The following is a 17,927-nucleotide window of genomic DNA, read 5'->3' as shown; positions in this document are numbered from 1 at the left end:
GTCATACCTTTCCTATTTCTCAGCTCCACCCATATGGCCTCGGTAGACAAGCCCTCTAATCTGTCCTGCCTGAGCACTGCTGTAACATTTTCCCTGACTAGCAATGCCACCCACCCCCCCCCCACCCTTCATCCCTCTGCCTCTATCACGTCTGAAACATCAGAACCCTGGAACATTAAGCTGTCAGTCCTGCCCCTCCTGTAGCCAAGTTTCACTAATGGCTATAATGTCATTATTCCACATGTCAATCCACACCCTCAGCTCGTCTGCCTTCCCCCTCAATACTCGTTGTATTGAAATAGACACACCTCAGAAGATTATTACCACCACACATAACCCTTCTATTTCTGACTTTATATGAACTTTTAACATAATTTATTTTCACCCCTGCTCCACTATCTGCTCTGGCACCCTTGTTCCCATCCCCCTGCAAATCTAGTTTAAACCCTCCCTAATAGCACTAGCAAACCTGCCTGCAAGGATATTGCTTCCTCTGTAGTTCAGGTGTAGCCCGTCTCTCTTGTACAGGTCCCACCTGCCCCAGAAGATGTCCCAGTGATCCAAAAATCTCAAACCCTGCCCCCACACCAGTTCCTCATCCATGTGTTCATTCTCTAGAGCATCCTACACTTACCCTCACTGACACGTGGCACAGGTAGCAATCCTGAGATTACTACCCTCAAGGTCCTGCTTTCTAACTTCCTACCAAGCTCTCTATACTCATTCTTCAGGACCTCCTCACTCTTTCTACCTATGTCATTGGTACCGATGTGTACCATGACATCTGGCTGCTCACCCTCCCACTTCAGAATGCTGTGCATGCGATCAGGGACATCCCTGACCCTGGCACCCAGGAGGCAACAAACCACCCGGGAGTCTCTGTCACGATCACAGAACCTCCTGTCTGTACCTCTAACTATTGAGTCCCCTATCACTACTGTTCTCCTCTTCTTCCACCCTCCCTTCTGCACTGCAGAACCAGACTCAGTGCCAGAGATCCAGCTGCCGCAGTGAATCCACAGTGATGAAGCGTTCTGAGAGGTTGGTGTTGAAGCCTATCAGCTCCTGTCTGAGTATCAATTTGGATCCACTCCAATTCGCCTACCAAAGCAACAAACCTACAGCTGACGCTATCTTGTAGGCTTCACGCAACTCTGGAACAACAAAGTTGCATACATCAGGATGCCTTTTATCGATTACAGCTCAACATTTAACAGTATCAACCCCTCAAGATTAATCAGTAAACTTAAAGATCTGGACCTCAATACCTTCTTATACGAATGTATCCTGGATTTCCTCACGTAGACGCCAGTCAGTTCGGATTGGCAAAAACATCTCCTCCACAATCTCCCTCAACACAGGAGCACCAAAGGGATGTGTACTTGCACACCTTTGTTCTACTCACTTTACACCTATGAATGTGTGGCTCAGTAGAGCTCCAACACCATATACAAGTTTGCTGATGACATCACTGTTGTGGGCTGCATCAAAGGTGGTGATGAATCAGCATGCAGGAGGGAGATTGAAAACTTGGCTGAGTGGTGTAATAACAATAACCTCTCACTCAATGTCCATAAGACCAAGGAACTGATTGTAGATTTCAGGAGAGGGAAACCAGAGGTTCATGAGCCGGTAATCACTAGGGGATCAGAGGTGGAGAAGGTCAATATCTTTGAATTCCTGGCTGTCACCATTTCAGAAGAACTGTCCTGGACCCATCATATAAATATTATTGCAAAGAAAACATAACAGCGCCTCTACTTCCTCAGGAGTCTGCGGAGATTCACATGTTATTAAAAACCTAGGCAAACTTATATACAAACGTTTGTAAATGTGTGGTGGAAAGTGTGCAGACTGGCTGCATTTCAGCCTGCTATGGGAACACCAATGCCTTTGAGCGGAAAATCCGACAAAAGGTAATGGATTCAGCCCAGTACATCACAGGTAAAACGCTCCCAACCATTGAGCACATCTACATGAAACATTGCCATAGAAAAGCAGCATCCATCATCGAAGATCCTCACCACCCAGGCCATGCTCTTTTCTTGCTGCTGCCATCAGGTAGAAGGTCCAGGTGCCTCAGGACCTGCACCATCAGGTTCAAAAACAGTTACTACCCCTCAACCATCAGGTTCTGATAAGAACATAAGAAATAGGAGCAGGAGTAGACCATCCAGTCCATTGAGCCGGGACATCTAAATATTGACTTTTACAGGAAACCAACCCACACAGATCAGTACCTACAGTTTGACTCTCATCTCCCATTAGAACATAAGTTGAGGGTTGTCAGAGCACTACATCACCACGCTGAGAAAGTGTCTACCAACATTACAGCTAAAGACAAGGAGTGCAAGTATTTGAGAGAAGCCTTGAAAACTTGTGGCTACCCTGACTGGGCCTTCATCAAGACAGCAACAAAAACCAGCAGGGACATCAGCCCATCAGACAGACGTAAGGAACAAAGCAGATAGAAAACATAGTTATCCTGTATGTAGCTGGAATTTCAGAGAAACTCTGAGGATTTTCAACAAATATCAAACTCCTGTGTTTTTCAAACCGACAAACACACTCAGACAGAAACTCATCCACCCCAAGGATCCTACACTCAAACATAACCAGAGCAATATTGTATATGCTATCCAATGCAATGAGAACTGCACAGATCTGTATATGGGCAAGACAAAACAACCACTTCACAAATGGATGGCCCCACATAGGAGGACTAACACTCCAGGTCAAGACTTGGCTGTATATCTATACCTAAAGGACAAGGGACACTCCTTTGATGATGACAATGTTCACATTTTGGACAGGGAGGACTGGTGGTTTGAAAGAGGGGTTAAAGAATCCACCTTTGTCAAATTGGAAAACCCATCCCTGAACAGAGTGGGTGGGGTACAACACCAGTACAGGTATTTACAATGCAGTCCTTAAACCTCGACACAGGTGTCTCCACAACAGTTCACACCTCCATTCGTGCAAAGATAAGATTAATGAACTTCCATTACCTCTACAATGTTTAATGAACCTCATGTGATTGCTATACCTTTAAATAACTCATAGAGTTTATAAACCAGAGAACTACCCACCATAGATTAGAACTGAAGAAATCTTTCAGATGAGTGGCAAAGTATTTTCTAGATAACACAGCAAGTCTAGTTGCCTTTGATATTGTCTTCTGATGGTTTTTAAAAGCTTCCCAAACCTCAACCTTCCCACTAATTTTTGCAATATTATATGCCCTCTCTTTTGCTTTTATGCAGCGGGTGGGAATCTGTGGAATTCATTGGCTTAGGTGGGTGTGGAGGCCAAGTCATTGGGTATATTTAAAGTGGATCTTGATGGTTTCTTGATTATTCAGGATGTCAACTGTTATGGGGAGAAGGCAGGAGAATGGAATTAAGAGTGAAAATATATCAGCCACAATGGAAGACAGAGCAGACTTGATGGGCCACATGGGCCAAGTCTACTGTCTTATGGTCTCATGGTTGCTGTGCTGTGTGGTTTGTTGGGCCGGAAGGGCCTGTTCCTCTCTGCATCTCTAAATAAATAAAATATATAATGTAGATAATGGAACTGTCCCGAAATATTGAACATTGCAGAAGGAGAGAAACATTGCTGTGATGCTAGAAGAGTCATTTTGAAGAGTGGACATCACCCTGAGGAACAGTAATAAAAACATGAATGATCTCTTGTTGTATCAATGAATCACATAGAACACAGTTTGATTTCCACACCAAGGTATAGTGAATGATCATCTTTCTAGTGTTGCGTCATGAAGTCTTATTCAATTGAACTGCAGATTTAGGATAAATAACAAAGTTGATTTTTCAATTGTTCTTTCCTGGAAAATCAGGAACTGAGCCTTGGCTCAATTTTTGTCTCTGCAAGATGGTGCTGGTAACCACCAGTAATATCTTACAGGCAGCTCACAAAACTACCAGATGCTTCTTCTGAATTGGGATTGCTGCAATCCACAGCATGTAATTTCCCTTTAAGGGATGTATTTTTGAACAGACCAAACAAACTGACACTTTTGTGATCTACTGGCGGATTAGGCAAACTAGACTCTCAAGAGTGCCGATACAGTCCTTGCTAAGGGTGGATGCTGGGTCAAGGCCTGATAGTGGAAGATGAACCTGTGCTCGGTTCCATCAGTCCATGTTGATTAAAACGTCAAGCAAGATTAAAGTTGTTAAGGCTGAGAGCGGGAAACAAATAGCTGTTCAGCACCATCTTCCTAGGTCTCTCTCTCTTGTACTACCAGTTGTGTAAAGATCATGCTGGGAGTGTTCTCCTGATTTGGCAACATTTAGAACTTGAGCACAAGCTCTTCAATAGCTCCAGTGGTAGTACTGAGAGAATTTGGAGATATTTTAGATGACAGTAATCCATATTGGAGATGGCAAAAAACCAGTGGTAGTACTGAGAGATATTGGAGGTGGTAGGAATCACTATCAGGTTTTGCAGGCTGTGTAAATGTCCCTATTGCACTGTTTGGAAGAAAAGGAGAAACACTTTCCCAGTTCTTCCTCCTGCTAATTCATCTCAATCAATGTTAATAAAAATTGTTTATAAATCTCTTGTTGCAATACGTGTAAGTTACTGTGTGTAAACTGAATTACTTTTTTGTGTTAGAACATTAATTACACTTATCAACATACTTTAAAGCTCCTTCTACATTCAAAAAGCTAGTCTGCTGAAATAAAAAAAATATAATTATGGGAACTTATTTTACTTTGAAGCATTCTGGTGTGTAAGTTCTATTTATTTGTGTGTGGAAATACTGTAGATAAAATTTCAATCTTACATGGTGATTCCTTTTTCGATGTAAACGTGGTGGGTATCTCCGTGGTAGTTGCAGCATTTGAGTTCGGCATAGCTGATATATTTGTGGAAAATGCAAAAAGAAACATATCAGAAGGATGGAAAATTATCTGAAACTTCCATCACCCTTTGGAAATCCATTCACTTAGATACACTTCTGGAGATGGCAGAAATCCCTATTGAAGATGACAAGAATCCAGTAGTAATACTGTACTGTACTGAGAGATATTGGAGATGGCAGGAATCCCTATCAGGTTTTGCAGGCTGTGTGAAAAAAAGTCCTTATTGCACTGTTTGGAATAAAAGGAGAAAAAACTTTCCATTTGTTCTTCTTGCTAATTACCTCTCAATCAATGTCATTAAAACATTAATATCTTGTTGCAATTTGTGGGAACTTGCTGGGTGCAAACTGAATGACTTTTGTCAGTGTCAGAACAATTATTACAATGATCAAAGTATTTTGAAGCTCATTTTACTCTCTGAAAGCTAGTCTGTTGAAATAAGAATCATAATCATGGAAATTTATTTTATTTTGAGGCATTCTGCTGTACAAGTTCCATTTATTTACCAAAATCTAGACTTTTGGAAATATTGAGGTAAAATTTCAATCTTACTTTGTGATTCCTCCTTCGATGTAAACGTGGTGGGTATCTCCGTGGTAGTTGCAGCATTTGAGTTCGGCATAGCTGATATATTTGTGGAAAATGCAAAAAGAAACATATCAGAAGGATGGAAAATTATCTGAAGCTTCCATCATCCTTTGGAAATCATTCACTTAGATACACTTCTGGAGATGGCAGAAATCCCTATTGAAGATGACAAGAATCCAGTAGTAATACTGTACTGTACTGAGAGATATTGGAGATGGCAGGAATCCCTATCAGGTTTTGCAGGCTGTGTGAAAAAAACAGTCCTTATTGCACTGTTTGGAATAAAAGGAGAAAAAACTTTCCATTTGTTCTTCTTGCTAATTACCTCTCAATCAATGTCATTAAAACATTAATATCTTGTTGCAATTTGTGGGAATTTGCTGGGTGCAAACTGAATGACTTTTGTCAGAGTCAGAACAATTATTACAATGATCAATGTATTTTGAAGCTCATTCTACTCTCTGAAAGCTAGTCTGTTGAAATAAGAATCATAATCATGGAAACTTATTTTATTTTGAGGCATTCTGCTGTGAAAGTTCCATTTATTTACCAAAATCTAGACTTTTGGAAATATTGAGGTAAAATTTCAATCTTACTTTGTGATTCCTCCTTTGATGTAAGCATGTTTGATATTTCCATGGTAGTTGTAGCATCTGAGTTTTGTATAGCTGATATATTTGTGGAAAATGCAAAAAAAATATATCAGAGAGATGGAAAATTATCTGAAGCTTCCACCAGCCTTTCAAAATCCATTAGTTTCAAAGTAAATATGCAAAAAGATAGGTCTGGTCCAGGTGTTGAGATTCTAAATTGGAGAAAGGCCAATTGTGATGGTATTAGAAAGGATCAGACAAGTCTGCATTGGGACAGGCAGTTCTCTGGCAAAAGTGTACATGGTAAATAGGAAACACGAGGAAATCTGCAGTTGCTGGAAATCCAAGCAACACACACAAAATGCTAGTGGAACACAGCAGGCCAGGCAGCATCTATAGGGAGAAGCACAGTCGACATTTCAGGCCGAAACCCTTCATCAGGAAGTTAGTCCTGACGAAGGGTCTCGGCCCGAAACGTCGACTGTGCTTCTCCCCATAGATGCTGCCTGGCCTGCTGCGTTCCACCAGCATTTTGTGTGGATGGTAAATGGGAGGCCTGCAAAAATGAAATTTGAGAGAACAAATGTTTATGTCCCTGTCAGAATAAAAGATGAAGATATCAGTTGTAGGGAAGCTTGGTTTTCAAGAGATGTTGAGGCCCTAGTTAAGTAAAACAGGAGGTGCATTGCTGGTATAGGCAAGTAGGAACAGATGGGGTGCTTATGAAGTATAAGAAATGCAGGAGAACTCTTAAGAAAGAAATCAGGAAGGCTAAAAGAAGGCATGAGTTTGCCCTAGCAAACGAAGTAAAGGAGAATCCTAAGGGATTCTACTGATATGTTAAGAGTAAAACTGGTCCTCTGAAAGATCAGAATGGTAGTCTATGTATGTAGCCAAAAGAGATGGGGAGATCTTAAATAATTTTTTTGCATGTGTATTTACTCAGGATGACAGAGTCTATAGAAATGAGGCAAAGCAGCATCAACTTCATGTACCCTATACCGATCACAGAGAAGGAGTTATTTGGAGTCCTGAGGCAAATTAAGGCATGGATAAATCCCTAAGGCCTGACAAGGTGTTCTCTCATACTCTATAGGAGGCAAGTGCAGAAATTGCTGTAGCCCTAGCAGAGATATTTAAAACATCTTAGTGACAAGATAGGTACCAGAGGATTGGAGGATAGCCAATGTTCTTCCACTGTTCAAGCAAATCTCTAAAGATAAAACCAGGAAACTATAGACCAGTGAGTCTGATATCAGTGGTTGGAAAGTTATTGGAAGGTATTCTGAGGGACTGGATGTATAAGTATTTGGATAGACATGGACTGATTAAGGATAGTCAGCATGGCTTTGTGTGTAGTAGGTCATGTCTAACCAATCTTAGACTTTTTTGAGGAAGTTACCAGGAAAGTTGATGAAGGCAAGGCAGTGGCTGTTGTCTCATGGACTTTACTAAGGCATTTGACAAGATCTTGAATAGAATACTTGCTCAGTATTCAAGATTAGGTAGTAAACTGGATCAGACATTGGCTTTGTGGGAGAAGCCAGAGAACGGTAGTAGATGGTTGCCTCTCTGACTGGAGGCCTATGACTAGCGGCATGCCCCAGGGATTGGTATTGAGTCTGTTGTTGTTTGTCATCTGTATCAACCATCTGGGTGATAATGTGATTCACTGAAACAGCAAATTTGCGGCAGATACAAAGATGGGGTTGTGAAGTGGACAGTGAGGAAGACTTATAGAGGAATCTGGACCAGTTGGAAAAACGGGCTGAAAATTGGCAGATGGAATTTAATAAAGAAAGATTGAATTGTTTATGGTTTTATTCCTTGGAATGTAGAAAATTGAGAGGAGATTTGATAGAGGTGTACAAAATTATGAGAGGTATAGATTGGGTAAATAGAAGCAGGCTTTTTTTACTGAGGTTGGGTGGGACTACAACCAGAGGTCATGGGTTGAGAGTGAAAGGTGAAAAGTTTAAGAAAAAGCTCTTCACTCAGAGGGCCATGAGAGTATGAAAAGAGCTGCCAGCACAAGTGGTGCATGCAAGATCGATTTAAATGTTTAAGTGAAGTAGTTTGGATAGGTACATGGATGGTAGGGGTATGGAGAGCTGTGATGCTGGTGTAGGTCAAAAGGAGTATGCAGTTTAAATGGTTCAGCATGAACTAGGTGGACTGATGGTCTTGTTTCTGTGCTGTACTTCCCTATGACTCTATGACTCCATTCATTTAGAGACACTCCTTCCTCCTTTTTAAGAACATAAGAACATAAGAAATAGGAACAGGAGTAGGCCATCCGACCCATCGAGTCTGCCCCACCATTCAATAAGATCATGGCTGATCTGTCTGTAAACTCAGCTCCATCTGCCTGCCTTTTCCCCATAACCCTTAATTCCCCTACTATGTAAAAATATATCTAACTGTATTTTAAATATATTTAGTGAAGAGGCCTCAAATTCCACAGATTCACCACTCTCTGGGAAAAACAGTTTCTCTTCATCTCCGTCCTAAATCTTCTCCCTTGAATCTTGAGGCAATGTCCCCTAGTTCTAGCCTCACCTACCAATGGATCTGCACAATCTCTTATGTCTCTCCTTTCTCCATCACTCTGCACATTTTCTTCTGTCATTCCTTCATCTAATTCCTTTTTGAAAGTTACAATTGATTTCACAATTTTTCTCGATGGTGCAGTCCAGATTATAACAAATGCCAAATTTGTTGGTCTCAGATAAGAATGGATATTTTTACTTGTTAACCAAGAGATGCTGTTTCTCAGAGTATAGTTATCATGGCTTGGCAAGGAAATGGTGGTTACTTTTCTACTTATCTTGTTTACATTTCCAGCACAAACAAAGAAAATCCAATGTTCACAATTAGCATAGCAACACAGTAACCTTTCTCTTCCAAAATTTCATGATGAACAGTTCTGTAAATGGTTGATTAACTTCAGGTTTAATACCAGATGCCATGCATTAAAGGTGAGAGGATGTTGATCCATAGAAGATGTGAGGGGTAAGATTTTTACTCAGAGAGTCAAGGATGCCTGGAATGTGCTGCCTCATATGATGATAGAGATAAATGTATTGGAAGCTTTTAAGAGATGTTTGAATAGACACATGGATATATGGAAGATGGTCTGTACCAGAAAACCAGGTATGACTTGTGAAGGGCTATTTCAGGGGCGAAGAGACAATTTTGAATGAGGTTGGAGGTGACATCGAATGCATGACAACTCTGGCAGGGTTTGTAAGACATTACTTCCTACAAAGCAAAACCCAACAGCATGAATGCTAGTGATGCTTCACTACCAGATGAACTCAACACCTTTTATGCCTGCTTTGAAAGGGAGAACACAACTACAGCTGTGAAGATCCCTGCTGAACCTGGTGACCCTGTGATCTCTATCTCAGAGGCTGATCTTAGGCTGTCTTTAAAGAGAGTGAACCCTCGCAAGGTGGAAGGCCTCGACGGAGTATTTGGTAGGCTCTGAAAACTTGTGCCAACCAGCTGGCGGGAGTATTCAAGGACATTTTCAACTTCTCACTGCTACGGGCGGAAGATCCCACTTGCTTCAAAAAAGCAACAATTATACCAGTGCCTAAGAAGAATAATGTGAGCTGTCTTAATGACTATTGCACTCATATTGACAGTGATGAAATGCTTTGAGAGGTTGGTCAAGACTGGGCTGAACTCTTGCCTCAGCAAGGACCTGGACCCATGCAATTTGCCTATCGCCACAATAGGTCAACGGCAGATGTAATTTCAATGGCTCTTCACACGCTCTAGACCACCTGGACAACACAAATACCTACGTCAGGATGCGGTTCATCGAATATAGCTCAGCATTTAACACCATCGTTCCCACTATTCTGATGATAAGTTGCAGAACCCGGGCCTCTGTACCTCCCTCTGCAATTGGATCCTTGACTTCCTAACTGGAAGACCACAATCTGTGTGGATTGGTGATAACATCTCCTCCTCACTGACGATCACATCAGGGGTGTGTGCTTAGCCCACTACTCTATTCTCGATATACCCATGACTGTGTGTCTAGGCATAACTCAGATACCATCTATAAATATGCTGATGATACAACCATGGTTGGTAGAATCTCAGATGGAGATGAGAGGGTGTACAGGAGCAAGATATACCAGCTAGTTGAGTGGTGTTGCAGCAACGACCTTGCACTCAACGTCAGTAAGACAAAAGAGCTGATTGTGGACTTCAGCAATGGTAAGATGAAGGAACACATACCAATCCTCATAGAGGGGTCAGAGGTGGAGAGGATGAGCAGTTTCAAGTTTCTCGGTGTCAAGATCTCTGAGGACCTAACCTGGTCCCAACATATCGATGCAGCTATAAAGCAGGCAAGACAGTGGCTATACTTCATTAGGAGTTTGAAGAGATTTGGTATGTCAACAAATAAACTCAAAAACTTCTATAGTTGTACTGTGGAGAGCATTCTGACAGGCTGCATCACTGTCTGGTATGGGTTGGGGGTGGGGTGCTACTGCACAGGACCGAAAGAAGCTGCAGGGGGTTGTAGATTTAGTTGGCTTCATCTTGGGCACTAGCCTACAAAGTACCCAGGACATCTTCAAGGAGTGGTGTCTCAGAAAGGCAGCGTCCAGTATTAAGGACCCCCAGCACCCAGGACATGCCCTTTTCTCACTGTTACCATCAGGTAGGAGATACAGAAGTCTGAAGGCACACACTCAGTGATTCAGGAACAGCTTCTTCCCCTCTGCCATCCGATTCCTGAATAAACATTGAACCCATGAACAGTACCTCACTTTTTTAATATACGAGGGGTGATTGATAAGTTTGTGGCCTAAAGTAGAAGGAGTCAATTTTAGAAAACCTAGCACAAATTTTTTTTTCAACATAGCCCCACCCACATTTACACACTTAGTCCAGTGGTCATGGAGCATACGGATCTTGGATCTCGAGAAAGTGTCCACAGCAGGGGTGATTGATAAGTTTGTGGCCTAAGGTAAAAGGAGATGAGTTATCAAATTTATCAATCACCCATCTGTAGACACTTACTGGAGGTCCAAGATCCATATTCTCCACAACTGCTGGACTGTGTGTAAATGTAGGAGGGGACTATGTTGAAAAATAAATGTGCTAGGTTTTCTAAAATTGACTCCTTCTACCTTAGCCACAAACTTATCAATCACTCCTCATATATTCTGTTTTTGCACGATTTTTAATCTATTCAGCTTACATATACTGTAATTGATTTACTTATTTATTTACATTTTTTCTTCTATATTATGTATTGCATTGAATTGCTGCTGATAAGTTTACAAATTTCACAATTACAATACGTGCTGGTGATAATAAACCTGATTCTGGAGGGATATGGACGGTGTAGGTAGGAGCAATTAGCATTTGGGTGTTTTTGATTTGCTTTTTAGCTGGATCAATGTAACATTGTGGGTGGACAACCTGCTCCTGTGCTGTACTCTTCTATGTTTTATGTTCTAATAGTTTTGCCAAGAGGGTGATTAAAATCACTAATAAAGTAGCACACAAAATATACAGCCATGTTGCTCTTGTGTGGCAATGTTCCAAATTTAGAGAATCTGCATATTTTTAGAAAGAATAATTCAACAGAAAATATTTGAGGAGGAATGTTAGAAAATTTAAAACCTATGTATTATTTTCAATAATTATCAGTAAATGGATCAAATGACCAAAAGCACAAGTGGATCTTCACAGTGAACTTTCACTGATAAAATGTTGCCTCCTTTTGAAACTTTGGCTTTTCCTCTGCCAGAAATACTATCAGGTGAATAGAATACAAAATTATAAAGGTTCACTTCTTAAGACCAGGGACTATCACAGCCAATATTGCAAGCAGTGCTTGTTTTGACTACAAGTACAAGAGACACAAAATATCATCTGTATCACAAGTGGCACTTTGGTTTAATAAACACTTCATTATTGTTCTGTGAAATTTATTTTCTCAGCCCTCATTGGTGAAAGCCGCTCTTTGTGGCAGCTTTTGGAGTTTGAATTGTGCCCAATCAGTGAACAGGAGCATGAGATGAAGAGGCAACTTCACACAGGTCTGTGATTGAAGATTAAAAAATAACGCTTTGTGGCAGTTTTTGGATTTTGAACTGTGCCAATCAGTGCATGGGATTCATTAACAAGAGCAAATAAAAATAAGGCAAGAACATGCAGAGCAGCCATTGTTGGAGTGGGCCTGTGTTAGAGTGGGGAGGCTTTGGCTTATCAGGCTTAGGTGAGATCAGGCTTGGATGAGGAAAGTATTCAAATTCAAGTTTAATTATCATTCAGCCATTATGTACATGAATACTGCCAAATGAAGTAGCATTCCTTTAGGCCAAGTTGTATTACATATACAGTGGAAGGCACACAGCACATTCAAGGTAGCAAGTACACATACAGTCATGCAAGAAAAAAATATATGTATAGCGCAAGTCCCTCAGTGACATGTCCCACAAATTGATAGTGCAATTCCAGGCAGTCCACAAACAAACACACGCACACAATCCAGTTTGTCATTCCACCAATCGAACATTGGAGGGAGCACTGATGGGAGAGGACAGCTCACAACTGAGCATGGACACACACTACCCCACCTCTGGCGTCTCCTCTCTTGGACTGCAGTAGCACGCAAGCCCGTGGCTTGAGACCTAGTCCTCACTACAACCAAGGCCACACAGCACCCCTGCCATCTGTCGCACCACCAAACAAGAGAAACAGGCCTGCAGCATCTTACATCATCAATGTTCACAAGGGTCCTAACGCAAGGGAAACATCTAAGACAATCACCCACAGTCATACTGCATGCCGCCTTTGTGCACCACCTCTGATGCCTTTGATGCCTTCCTGTAGGAGGGAGCAACACGGTCTGCACCATCCAACTCCTCCGCCAGTGAGCAGGTCACTGATGGGGTAGACCTGGATTGTCCTGTGATTGCAAAAAATGGCAATTAAAGAAGAAGAAAAACACCTTTGGTTGGCCCCGGAGAGGTTGCTGTGTCCAGTCGCGCCACCATTTTACAAGAAGGATCTGCTCTTTTCTTCTTTATTCTTCATTCTTCGTCTATTAAGGCACAGTTAGTGCTGTGAAAATGTCTCCAGGGACTGTATCGTCTTCTTTGTCTGAGATGTAGGAGTTCTGGGAGACCTCCAGTCTCCCAGATAATCACATCTGTACCAGGTGCACCAAGCAGCAGCTCCTCAAAGAACATCTTAAGAAATTGGAGCTGCAGCTTGATGACCTACTAAATACTCTAGTAGACATACTTCTTCTGAACTCATATCGCTGTAGTCTACAACCCATATTTTCTCTTTAAGGGATGTACTTTTGAACTGACTAAGCAAACTGGTGCTTTTGAGATCTCCTAGGGGATTTGGCAAACTAGACAAAAAAGTGCCGGTAAGGCCATTGCTGGGGGCGGATGCTGATGGTGGAAGATGAACCTGCTCTTGGCTTCATTACTCTGTGCCAATTAAAGCATTGAGCAAGATTAAAATTGTCAAGACTGAAAGCAGAAAATGAACAGATGTTCAGCGCTGTCTGCCTATGCTTGAATGGTCTCGCTCTCTTCTTGCTACAACCATTGGGAAGGGGCTCCAGGATATTGTGTTCGGTATGAGAGAGAGTGCAGAGCAGCATGGAATTGATTCAACTAAACTTCATTGAAAAACACTGCTTGTACAGTATGTGAATTGCTCCCATGTGGGAGTAGTTAACTGAATAACATAGGATTAACCCATTAACTACCACAATAACTGCCCTTATTGGATAAAAAGAAAAACCAGGTATGTACTTCTTGTCTATAGAACTATATTGAAATTATAGTCACTGAAATTGACAAACAATTCCAGTGTGTGTTGCTGGACTATTGTTCCCTTGGTGAATTGATCTTAAACCAAAAAGCACCTCTTCCCTCACTACCATCCAGGGCTCTAAACAGTACTTCCAGGTGAGGTGACACTTCACTTGTGTGTCTGTTGGGGTCATTTACTGTATTCGGTGCTCCCAGTGTGGCCTCCTGTATATCGGTGAATTCCAACGTAGATTGGGAGACTGCTTCAGTGAGCACCTAAGCTCCATCCTCCAGAACAAGCGGGATCTCCTAGTGGCCATTCATTTTAATTCCACTTCCCATTCCCATTCTGATATGTCCATCCATGGACTCTTCCACTGTCTGAGGCCACACTTAGTTTGGAGGAATAACGCCTTATATTCTATCTGATGGCATGAATGTTGATCTCTCAAACTTTCAATAATGCCCCCCAATTCCATCTTCCATTTCCCATCCCCTTTTCACTCTCTCACCTCATCTCCTTGCCTGCCCATCACCTCCCTCTGGTGCCCCTCCTCTCTTTTCCTTTCTTTCACGGTCTTCTGTCTCCTTCATCAAACAACTTCCTAACTCTTTACCTCATCCCTCCCCCTCCAGGTTTCACTTATCACCTGGTGTTTCTATCCCCCCTCCCCTCACCTTTTAAATCTACTCCTCAACTTTTTTCTCAAATCCTGCCAAAGGGTCTCAGCCCAATACGTTAACTGTACTTTTTCCATTGATGCTGCCTGGCCTGCTGAGTTCCTTCAGCCTTTTGTGTGTGTTGCTCGGATTTCCAGCATCTGCAGATTTTCTCTTATTTGTATTTGATCACCACTCTTGAGTGGTGACAAAGATTTTCCTTGTGTCTGAGATTATATATGCTCTTTGTTTTCTCATGCCGTATTGTTTCAAAGTTTCTCACTTTGTCTAAGTCCAGTAAGTCAAGTTGGAGAAAAGAAGGAAGATTGGGCAGCCTTGTTCACAGTCCTTTGACCCATTGATGGCACTGAAGGACCGTAGCCATTCGCAAGAGGTGTGATGTAATAATCTTGCAGTCCTCTGTCAGGGTCTTTTGCCTTCAGTAGGAAATTCTTACCAGCTTGCACTGCCCTTTTCACTTCCCCATTTGCCTGTGGGTACTGTGGACTGCTTGTCAAGTATTAGCCCCTAGCAAATGCTTTGGGGTCTGAGTAGATAAATTCTGGACTGTTGTCTGACACAAGTGTCTCTGGTATTCCCTGGTGAGCGAATGCAGCTTTCAGGTACTGTATAAAACTGTTGTGGATGTAGAGGACAGCTTGGACACCTCAACATTCCATGACTAGTAATCCACAAAGAAAAGATATTTGTCTTTTTTCAGCTCTATAAAACCATAAGAGCAGAATTAGGCCATATGGCCCATCGAGACTGCTCCGCCATTCAGTCACGGCTGATCATTTTCTTTCACCATTTCAGCTCCACTCCCCAGCCTTCTCCCCATAACCTTTGAAGTCAAGTCCAATCAAGAACCTATCAAGGTCTGCCTTAAATATACCCAACGACCTGATCTCCACAGCTACCTTTGGTAATAAATTCCACAAATTCACTATCCTATGGCTAAAGAAATTTCCCTGCATCCCTTTTTAATTGGATGACCCTCTATCCTGAATCAACCTTGCAATAAGGTGCAGCTTATCAATGACATGTAATTCCAGTTGTGGTGAGATGAAAGTCTGAACCTCATAGACATCCTATTTTAGGCGTTTCTCACGTTTACAGATGGAAGTAGTAAACATTCCTTTCACACGGAGTTTATGTTTCCCTGGCCCCTTGAGCACTTTCTTTGCTGTGTTCAGTGTAATGCCTGTTTTCTTCACCAGTTTTGTGAACAGACATTTGGGGATGGCAGTGACATCTGTCCCAGTGTCCATTTTGAATGTCACTGCTTCATTTTGCAACTGAACTGTAGTACACCAGCCTTGTGTATTTGAATCTAGAGCCCCAAGGAAAGCTCTCTCTTTGTCTGAATCATGGACTTCTTTGACCTCCTGAAGAACTGTTTTTGAATGACACTGGCTTTTATAATGGCTAACTCTGTTGCATAGTTGTCATTTCACTTCTTTTGGAGGACAGAGCTCTTTGATGTAGAATAGAAACATGCTACATCGCCTGCATTTGGATGTTTTACCTGCTTTTTGTTTCGCTTGTCTGTTTTGTTGGAGCTGAGCTCTACTGTCACCTCTTTCTGGAGTCTTTCTGTTTGTACCATATTTCTTCTCATATTCCACATTTTATTTTCTTATGAAATATTCTTTGAAATTGTCCTGCAGTTTTTTTACTCCTTTTCATGAGCATCTGTCAGGCTTAAACATCCACGATGTCAATCTGCTTTGTCATCCATATAGTATATTAGTGTGCTTGCTTGACACTCTTCTGAAGCCTAAGTGAGATTGCTTGCAATCCTAAATCTCTCAAAGTGTTTAAGCCTCCTCTCAAGGTTCCGTGGTTTAGAGAAATCAAATGTCTTGCGGGGCTTTATAAGCTAAGTATATATAGGTACTGCAGATATTTGCTCCTTTTTCCAGTTTGTTTAGTATTTTATTTATTTGGACCACAAAAGTCTCATTTTCTCTCGCTTAGAGTTTGACTGACTTCTCTGCTGTGTCTGTGTCTCTGTGCATTTCCCCAGGTTAGTGGCCCAGAGAGTATTAGAGTGTATCAACTTCTGAGTGCAGCTTGAAGGCATTGCCTAGCAGCCCTGGCCAGATCTCAACTCAATCTCAGTGATACAGTTAGCAACTAGCATAGGCATCCCTGACCGACAAGTCCCTAGACACCTCCCACAGATATAGGCAAACAAAAACAGACCTACTGCAAATACTTTCTTGTTAGGGGTCTTCTTGGTCTGTCACCAGAATTCATTGCTAATCCAGCACTTCTGACATCATGTTGTGTTTGATATAAGGGAGAAAGAAGAGCACAAACCAGCATAACAGCATGGAGACTATTCAACTAAACTTTATTGATAACTCTGCTTGTACAATATGTGAGCTCTTCCCATATGGGAGTGGCAAACTGAGTGACAAAGGATTAACCCACTAACTAGCCCAGCACAGGAGACATGCCACCAGGTTTGGAAGCAGTTGTTCCCCTGTGGCCGTAAGGCCATAGGACACAGGAGCAGAATTAGGCCATTCACACCATCAAGTTTGCTCTGCCATTCCATCATGGTTGATCCCAGATCCCACTCAACTCCATACACCTGCCTTTTCATCATATACTTTGGTACCATGACCCATCAGGAAACTATCAATTTCTGCCTTAAATATACCCATGGACTTGGCCTCCATCACAGTCTATTGCAGAGCATTCCACAGATTCACTGCTCACTGGCTAAAAACAATCCTCCACACCTCTATTCTAAAAGATCACCCTCAATTTTGAGGCTGTGCTCTCTAGTTCTGGGTACTCTCACCATGGGAAACATTCTCTCCACATTCACCTTATCTGGTCCTTTGAATGTTCGGTAGGTTTCAATGCGATACCCCATATTTTTCTGATTTTCAGTGAGTACAGGCCCAAAGCTGCCAAACGCTCCTCATATGTTAACCCTTTCATTCCTGGAATCATCCTCGTGAACCTCCTCTGGACTCTCTCCAATGATAACACATTCTTTCTGAGATATGGGGCCCAAAACTGTTGACAATACTTCATGCAGCTTGACTAGTGTCTTATAAAGGCTCAACATTATCTCCTTGCTTTTATATTCTATTCCGCTTGAAATAAATGCCAACATTGCACTTGCCTTTTTTTTTTATCACAGACTCAGTTATTTTATCATTAGTCTCCAAGTACCATGAAATCTCATCCTTAATCTCATCCAACACTTTCTCAACCACTAAGGTTAGGCTAACTGGCCAATAATTTCTTGTCTTTTGCCTTCCTCCCTTTTTAAAGAGTGGAGTGACATTTGCAATGTTCAAGTCCTCTGGGACCATGCCAGAATCAAATGATTCTTGAAAGATCATGACCAATGCATCCATTAT

General features: G+C 41.8%; 1 protein-coding gene across 9 annotated transcripts in view; it reads right to left on the bottom strand.

The window, feature by feature from the left end:
* Positions 1-17,927, bottom strand: part of LOC140738529 (transmembrane protease serine 11C-like) — a 173,162-nt gene that overhangs the window by 76,493 nt on the left and 78,742 nt on the right. For 5 of the 9 annotated variants that reach the window (XM_073065918.1, XM_073065975.1, XM_073065984.1 and 2 more), the window contains 2 exons: positions 5,442-5,513; positions 4,811-4,882 (listed from right to left, as the gene is read on the bottom strand). The exons of 2 other annotated variants lie outside the window; for them this stretch is intronic. In XM_073065918.1, the coding sequence (XP_072922019.1) occupies positions 4,811-4,882; positions 5,442-5,513 (144 nt within the window). The remainder of the gene's footprint in view (positions 1-4,810; positions 4,883-5,441; positions 5,514-17,927) is intronic. 2 more of the 9 variants (XM_073065927.1, XM_073065994.1) reach the window with 1 other exon arrangement.

This window comes from Hemitrygon akajei, chromosome 2, assembly GCF_048418815.1.
Source record: "Hemitrygon akajei chromosome 2, sHemAka1.3, whole genome shotgun sequence".
NCBI lineage: Eukaryota > Metazoa > Chordata > Chondrichthyes > Myliobatiformes > Dasyatidae > Hemitrygon > Hemitrygon akajei.
This window is presented reverse-complemented; position numbering and strand designations above follow the sequence as displayed.